The sequence below is a fragment of the Terrapene carolina genome, unplaced genomic scaffold (assembly GCF_002925995.2).
Source record: "Terrapene carolina triunguis isolate 2854851 unplaced genomic scaffold, T_m_triunguis-2.0 Scaffold58, whole genome shotgun sequence".
Taxonomy (NCBI): Eukaryota; Metazoa; Chordata; order Testudines; family Emydidae; genus Terrapene; species Terrapene triunguis.
The window spans coordinates 56,013,259-56,021,999 of record NW_020664409.1 but is presented as its reverse complement, the minus strand read 5'-3'; the positions used below and the strand labels follow the sequence as shown (position 1 = coordinate 56,021,999).

The following is an 8,741-nucleotide window of genomic DNA, read 5'->3' as shown; positions in this document are numbered from 1 at the left end:
ACGGCAGTCAGGCGGCCTTTGGTGGCACGCCTGCGGGCGGTCCGCTGGTCACACGGATTCGGCGGCATTTCTGCAGGCGATCTGCCGGTCCCACACCTTCGGCGTACTCCGCCGCCGAATTGCAGCCAAAGGCTGCCTGACTGCCGCCCTCATGGCAACCGGCACTCCGCCCCCCGCGGCTTGCCGCCCCAGGCACGCACTTGCTGCGCTGGTGCCTGGAGCCGCCCTTGCTTCCTGAGGTTTTTCTGCAGGCTGAGATTACAGACAAGCCAGTTGCTAGGCCTGGAAGTGTTGTGCTGGCAGGTGGTAGACCTTCTCTCCCCTCCACTGCCTGCTGGTCTCTGCCACATGGAGGGAAAGCTGAGTTATTCGCGGCATCCCTCCTGCTTTCCCAGGCATCCCGGGTTCTGTACAGAGTCTGCCCTGTAATTGGCTACTGGGACTGATGCTGTCGCCCCTCCTCTCATCGGTTGCGAGAGATGAGGGTTGCCAGGGTGACTGGGCATCCCCTTCCCCTTCCCTCCTGTGGCAGGGGGAAGTCAACAGTGCAGGACTCTGTCATTGACCCCACAGGGGCCCCAAAGGGGTGTCTCCGCTCTTGGGGCACAGCATGGTGTAGACTCGGCAGGAGAGACGCTGGGGCAAGCGACAGTACACACCATGTCAAAAAATTCTGGGGGTGCCCCTGTGTATAAGGGTTGCAGGATCAGGCCTCACAGGGTATGTCTACATTGCAGCTGGGAGTGAGCCTCCCAGCCCAGGTAGACAGACACACTAACTCAGCTTGAGATAGTGCTCTAAAAATAGCAGTGTAGACATTGTGGCTCAGGCTGCAGCTAGGGCTCTCAAGCTCACCTGACTCCCTGGGTCTGAGCTTGGGTTGCTAGCCCGAGCTGCTGCCCAAGCCATAATGTCGACACTGAGAACAGCAGCAGTCACACGAACCAATGTCTAACGCAGAGATGCGTCTGAGGGTTTGGAAAAAATAAGTATCCTACAGAGGCTGCTGTTCAATGTCTCTTGATGTATGCTAGGTAATATTTTGGCCAGCCAACAGCACTTGCTTTCTTTAGCTTTCTTCATCTTATTGGACCATGAATAACAATGAATTGTGCTCAGTAGCCTCACTAGTAGCTCAGCACTGCTCCCTCACAACCCTCATCTCTACCTCAGTAAGACTGAGACCTAAAATGACAGCTTTTATTGAAAGAGAGCAGCAGAGTACAAAATTATACTTATCAAAACTGTCACAGGTGTTTCCAAAAAAACTATTCTAAAAATGATTTTAATAAATATGCATTTAGTAAATATTTAACTAGGGTACTAGAATGAATCACTACAGTTGGACCTTTAATATCTTTTTCTAGGCAAGAATAGAAGTGGCTCCCCTGCAACTTTCTCTTCTGTTATTCATATTTGAACACTTTCATTTCATCCACGAAGCCCACAGTTTATAATGTATATGTTGAAATAACAGTTATTGCAGTTTTGACAGGAAATAACCAGCTGCATTTGCTGAAGGAAACAATCAGAAAGATTCAAAGATCACCTTGTGGCAGTTAAAAATGGTTATTGCTCCAGTCTCATTGCTTCCCACCTTAATTCACGTGACTTTTATGACCTCTCTGTCTGAGTCTTTCAACACGGATATTAAAATATCTAGAAGGGAAGAACAGCTGAAACCATCATCGTTATTAATCTGATTTACTATATTTCCAGATTAAAAAGAGATTTTTTTCTGCTAAATTCCTATTTAGCATTTTCCAGTTCTCTATATTTTCAGCTTTTCTTTTGTTATTATGAGCTTCTTAAATGTGACCTGCAAATACTTTGAAAAAATGCATCAGTTTTAGATTGATGTGCTAAATTCACCACATATCAAAGAGAAGAGAATCATTCAGCACATAAAAATTAAGTTACAATGTATAGGTTTTTTTCTTCTCTTCCAGCTGAAAATATCCAGACTACTCAGTTTCCAGTCTGTGAGACACCCCAGCATGCATTATGCTGGTCATGTCACACCAGCTACAGAACCCTACGGGAGCCTGGTGCTAGCATACAGGGGGTAAAGCAAGTACCCTTTTCCCGATAAATAAAATATTGATTTTTTTCATTAAAAATAAAATATTCTTACTTTATAACTCATATAAGGATATTAAAAACTTGGCACAGTCATGCACCATTTTAAACCTGGCTTACAAAGGTGTTTTGAAAATTAACTAGTTAATGGGCCAGATTCATCCCTACAGGGCACAGCAGGATGTTATCTAGGGGAAGATGCAACAGAGAGGCATTCATCCCCAAAGAAGGTGGTGGCAGTACAATTACTGTCGTCTCTTAGGGGCTCCAGACAGGGGTCCATCAGCTGGGGTTTCCTAAGAGATGCAGTGCATCTTCTACTCCTGGGGGAATTCTACTCCACTGCACACACGCAGAATTCATGTCCCCCGCAGAATTTTTGCTCCACAGAAAATACATTTTGCCAGAGAGGCACTGTAGTTACGCCTGTCGCACCAGAACAGATTTCAGCAGGCTCACCATAGCAGTCAGCAGCCGGTGGCATTCCTTACAGCACCCTGGAATAGGATATGGAGACAGATAGAGCAGGGTACATGGGGCTGCTGGGGTGATCACATAGACTGGGATTCAGAAGAGTTAGTGAGGTGGGACAGACTGGGGCAGGGGCTGAGTGGGGATGGAAAGACACATGGGGATGGAGGAAGGGAAGGTGCAAGGGCCACATGGGGATGGGGGCATGGGGTGGCTGAGTGGCGGTGTAGGGACACAAGGGATGGGGCACATGTGCCTGACTGAATGGGAGAGACTAGGGATCAGGCAGGGTCTGCTTGAGGGGGATCCCCAACTCCCTAACAATTCCTCCCCCCCCCCCCCAAAATGTCCATACTTCTCCTACCCACACCCAACAACCCTCCAGGTTCACTCCCAGGCTCCTTCCCAGCAATTTCTTCCCACTCCCTCAGCTCCGCCATTACCTCTGACTCTCCCAAGCCTTTGCACTGCTTCTGAGGTGTGCAGTAAATACGTTTCTGTATTACAGTTTAAATGAATTACTCAAAGTTCTGTGTTAATATGCCTAATAAGGAATCTATTTGTCAAAAAACATTTCCTGAATTTTTTGTTGTTGCCTGTATTGTTACAGACATACTTGCTGACAGGTATTTTGAAATAAATTACCAAAATAACTGAAACTGGTAATTTATTTCAGATTATATTGTGTTCTTTTGACAAATAAAATATGCAGAATTTTAAAATATTGTGCACAGATTTTTAAATATTTTGGCACAGAACTTCCCTAGGAGTATATTACTTACTTGAATCCTGCATGTAAGTACAGTGTAATTACTAATATGAGTCCTCCTAGCAAGTGGATTCAATTAGCTCTGATCAGGATACTAGAGGGGCTGAATCTTTTCGTAGAGGCAACAATGGTCAGAGACAGGGAAAATTCTACAAATAGCCAAGCTTGTGGAAAAAGTTTATGTTGAAGTTTATATTGAGTTGTTATTATCTGAGTTACCAATAAAGCTAAACCCAAGACAGGGGGTAAGTTTTCAGTGTGCGTATACTCTGTTCAGAGAAAAGTGGGAACTTTACTTACTGACATCTTTGTTTTTCTTCTGCTCTTTTTATGAACCCAGATCCATACTCTCTATGGTTGGCCAGAGGGAAGCCAAAAATTGGAGGAAACTTGTCAATCAAAAATTCAGTTGAAGAAGTTAAAATCATTATGTTACCACACTGTGGCCCCTGGCCCTATCTTGTGCTTGGGACACCAAAAGGTTATACCTACTTTACACTTCTCAGATCAGTATGTTGAATAAAAGGGAAATAAATTGCAGATTTATTTTCCCCTTATTATTTAAAGAACTGTTAACTATAATTCATTTAAAAGTAATAAAAAAAACAAAAAACTCTCTGGGTGTGTGTGTGTGTGTGGAAGGCGTGTGGAAGGCCGAGTTTCCAAAGACTTTTAGTGTTTTTCTTTTGACTAGCATGTTGATCTATAACACCAACTGGGTGATGCTCTGGAAATCAATGAATTGAGCTGAAGTTGCTCTAACCTGAAGACAGAAACTAGAGATTCAAAATATAACAAACCTAACAAAAAATGTGTATTGGATTTATATTGAAGTTGGAATGAAACACAGCTGGAATACAGTATAAGTTTTTTTTGCTGACTTTCCCCCCCCTAGTCTCAGCAACAACTCTAGAGGACAAATTTTCAAAAACTGACCAGTTAAATTACACCTGTGACATTTGCACACACATCCTTTGTGTATGGAAATACACATTTACACATGCAAAATGGATAACTGCATGCACACGTGCCATTTGCATGCAGTTACCTTTTTTTTTTCTTTACAGTCTATAAGGGAAATCATCTATCTTGAAAGACAATGGGGTAAGCATCAAAGCAGTCCAGTTACTATGTGTAATGCTGCAGCATTGCAAGTGGCTAAAAAGTCCAATTTGCAATCAGAAACAGTCCTTGCCGAAATTGCCAGAGACACCACAGACATAAGGGCCTGAGGATAAAGCCAGTGCACTACTAGTATGTCAGGTCTGCTGCAATTTTCTCTTCACTCTCTCTGCTTTCTGCTCTGGTTGAATGTCTCATTGCAACATCAAAAAGTATCATACCACTAAGAATATATACCACAGGTGGCTTTGCCAACATCATCAGTACACATAACCCAACACTTTCCTCCATTTCTGAAGAGAAGAACTTGTTCTATCAGCAAGTCAACAGCGTCATCAGTAAGATACCACTAGACGAGCGACTCTATCTATTGGGAGATTTAAACACAAGACATCTACCAATGTGATATATGCCATCATGTGCCAGCAATGCCCCTCTGCCATGTACATTGGCCAAACCGGACAGTCTCTACGCAAAAGAATTAATGGACACAAATCTGACATCAGGAATCATAATACTCAAAAACCAGTGGGAGAACACTTTAACCTGTCTGGCCATTCTATGACAGACCTGCGGGTGGCTATCTTAAAACAGAAAAACTTCAAAAACAGACTCCAACGAGAGACTGCTGAGCTGGAATTGATATGCAAACTAGACACAATCAACTCAGGGTTAAATAGGGATTGGGAATGGCTGAGCCATTACAAACATTGAATCTATCTCCCCTTGTAAGTACTCTCACACTTGCTTCTTATCAAACTGTCTGTACTGGGCTATCTTGATTATCACTTCAAAAGTTTTTTTTCTCTTACTTAATTGGCCTCTCAGAGTTGGTAAGACAACTCCCACCTGTTCATGCTCTCTGTATGTGTGTATATATATCTCCTCAATGTTTCACTCTATATGCATCCGAAGAAGTGGGTTGTAGCCCACGAAAGCTTATGCTCTAATAAATTTGTTAGTCTCTAAGGTGCCACAAGTACTCCTGTTCTTTAAACACAAGAGTTGGCTCAGATCATGAGACATGGCCACTATGCATTGGCCTCAATGGAGTGGGAAAAATGAACAACAATCGGCAAAGACTACTGGAGCTCTGCACTCACCAAAGACTGTGCATTACCAACATCTACTTCCAAGGAAGTCACCACTGGAAGGTCTCATGGACACACCCCAGATCTGGAAACTGGCACCAACTAGATTTAATTGTCACGTGTAGAAAACAACTACTGGATGTTCTCCGTACTTACAGTTTTCAGAGTACAGACTGTGACATAGACCATGTGCTTGTATGCTGCAAAATAAGGCTTTCACTACAGAAATGTCATTGTACCAAACAAAGCTGTTGCCCACACATTAACATCGACAACACAAAAGACCAAGGAAGGTGTCTCAGAGTATAGTAATTTCATGAAAATAATATATAGTCTGTTTCTGCCAAATGGACTGAACAAATCAATAGAAAACTCTCTTTTCTAAATACCACTTTGTATGCCATCCATTTATGGCTTTGCTAAGGAGATTTGTGCTAAGGCGATTTCTGTAAAACAAACAGTAAGGCATCTGCAGGACTTCTTAGTCCTGCCAGTTGGTCACCATTGTTAGGTCTGAAAAGCCAAAGCCACTTTGACATCTGCAGTGTATGAAACCGTGACTGGCATATGGAATATCCATATTGGTTTAGTATGAGAAAGGTTTTTCAGTGAACACAGAGTCAGAAAAGAGTGTAATTAACAAACTCCACAAAATACTTTTATGGGGCACTGTGCTGCTGGAGGTACAATCCTTTGGGTGAGATGTAAACCCAGCCTTAACTGTATGAGGTCATTAAAGATCCCATGGTGCCTTCTGGAACAGTAAGGGTGTTAACCATTTTAATTATCTTGCTCACTCTCCAATATATTAAATCACATTCCACTTGCCTATATTTCTCTTGCACCTTCAATTAGATACAGTATTTTCATTTGTTTCCTGCCCTGGACTGTAATGTAATGTTTCTGTATGCTATTGAAACAGCTGCTATGGTCTGTCCCAAAGTTAGATACATTTCAGTTGTGAGCGACATCTCTATGTACCTTCTACTTGCCCCAGGGGACTGTTATTGGAGTTATACGAGGTCTACACTACAAACTGTTGCTGGGATAGCCATGACAGTTATAGGTGTGATTTGTGACTGATGTAGCTGTGCCAGCAAAAGCCCCTAGTATAGACATAGTTATACAGTATATACAGTTAAAAAAAAAATATGCTTTTGCCAGTATATCTTATTTTGCTCGGGAGGGATGGGGGGCAAGAATAAATTATGCCAGCAAAAGTAGAGTTTTGTTGGTATAAGCTGCATCCACACTATGAGCACCATACGGGAATACTAATGCCAGCAAAATTCTCCTAGTGTAGACCTGGACTTAGTCAGGGTCAAATCCTACCATTAGATACATTTGTACTAATTCTTTGTGCAAAATTTGGGCCTTACTGTTATTTATTGTTACTTAGCATTTGTTGAGAGCGACCTTATGCTTGGTTCTCTACAGAATATGAAGAAAATACCATCCCTACCCCAGGGGAATGAGGTCTAAGAAAATAAACATAGACAACAATTAAAACACAAAAAACACCATTTAATCATATAGTGGTGCAAAAAATTACAGCAGCGCTTTTTAGTTTAGGCTTTGTTTTTCATATCTCACTGCACACTAAAGAGAGGAGAGGTGTTAACATTGATGGCCCTTGTGAAATAACTTATTTAAAATGGGACTTTAAGGGGGTAGGGTAATCTTGGTATCAATGGCAAAGAAAAAGCAACTGTTCAGAAAGATTGAATGTTTGTAAAATGCTTCGAGGTCTTTGGACACACGCACACAAAAAAAAACCACTTTAGAAGTGCACATTAATATTATTTAGTATTAATACGAAAAACTCCTGGTGGTCTTCCTCAGTCCTCATTAGTATCATGCACAATTTGCAAATATATAAACACACTTCCTACCCCTGCTCCTGTGAGTTACATCTCAGATCAAAGTGAAGGGCTGAGAGGCTGGGACAGTATGAACGCAGAAGATACATCATATCATTGACATAAATACCTCTATCATTAGAGGGCCTGCCCGAGAGAGCTGGGCAAGCAGGTCTGCCCGAAAGAGTTTTATCCCCTAAGCAGGGAGAGACCTGGGGCAGTCTCCCTGAAGGACTCTCTTGCTGTAGCCAGGGTGAAACATTGGGGGGGAGGAGCAGCTCTGTCCGAGGGAGTCTCTCCCCGGAAGAGGGTGGTGGTAGGGGGCAGAGCAGCCTGAGGGAGTCTCTCCTCCAGTGACGGGTAGCGCTGCCTAAGGCAGGCTCGCTCGCCGCCCGGAGGGGGGCGGTGCTGCCGCTCCCTTTGCTGAAGTAGCTCCCAGGTGGCAGCGCCCCGCTCTCCCCAGCCCTTTCCCCTCCCTCCGCACCTGTAGCGCGCAGCGCACCCACAGGGCAGGCAGGAGGCGAGTCCCTACTGAGCCGCCGTAGCGCCGCAGCTCTGCCCGCTCCCTCCCTCCGCCTTTCTGCCGGGTTGGGGTATCGCGCCGCCGCTTCCTCCTCTGCAGCCCTTCGGCCGCGGCCCTGACGTCGTTTCCTTCCAACATGGCGAGCGCAGGTTGTTGCCGCCGCCGCTAATGGAGGCTGGTGCGGGCGGGCGACTCCGGGGCTGAGAGCGCCGCGGTCAGAGCTACCTGCCGAGCGGGGCTGCAGCGCCCAGGCCGGGCCCGTCCCCGGGGGCCTCGCTCACGGCGCGGTGACCTGCTCCGCTCCCCCCTCCCTGCCCCCAGCGGCCGGGCGGCCACAGTTCCGGACTTGCAGCCGCCCGAGTGCCCCCCTTGCCCGGTCCCCGCTGCCTCCCCCCGGCGGGAGCGGCCGGTCCCCCCGATCGCTCCCATGTATGAAGGCAAGAAGACGAAGAACATGTTCCTGACCCGGGCTCTGGAGAAGATCCTGGCCGACAAGGAGGTGAAGAAGGCGCATCACTCCCAGCTGCGCAAAGCCTGTGAGGTGGCCCTAGGTGAGAGCCGGGGTGGGAGCGGGGGCTGGGGCAGGCGGTGCCCCGGGCTGACTCCCCTCCCCTCAGGCCCCCCTTTCCCTAAGCCGGGTGATGGGGGAGACAAGGCGGCGGTGGGGGCCGTTCGTTGATCTGAGAAAGGGGGAGTGATCTGGGGGTGCACAGGCATTGGGGAGCGGAGGGGGCTGATGGAGGGATTGGAGGGGGAGAAGGAGGGTTAGCTGGGGGCTGGTGATCGAAAGGCAGCATAAGACAGGGCCTTTGTGATCAAGCAGAAGA

General features: G+C 45.9%; 1 protein-coding gene across 1 annotated transcript in view; it reads left to right on the top strand.

Moving 5' to 3' along the window:
* The first annotated feature begins 7,951 nt into the window (after window positions 1-7,951).
* The window catches only part of ARFGEF1 (ADP ribosylation factor guanine nucleotide exchange factor 1), a 177,963-nt gene continuing 177,173 nt past the window's right edge, over window positions 7,952-8,741 (top strand). Inside the window, exon 1 of the mRNA XM_029913311.1 lies at window positions 7,952-8,477. Within this exon, the coding sequence (XP_029769171.1) occupies window positions 8,342-8,477 (136 nt within the window). The 5' untranslated portion in view covers window positions 7,952-8,341. The remainder of the gene's footprint in view (window positions 8,478-8,741) is intronic.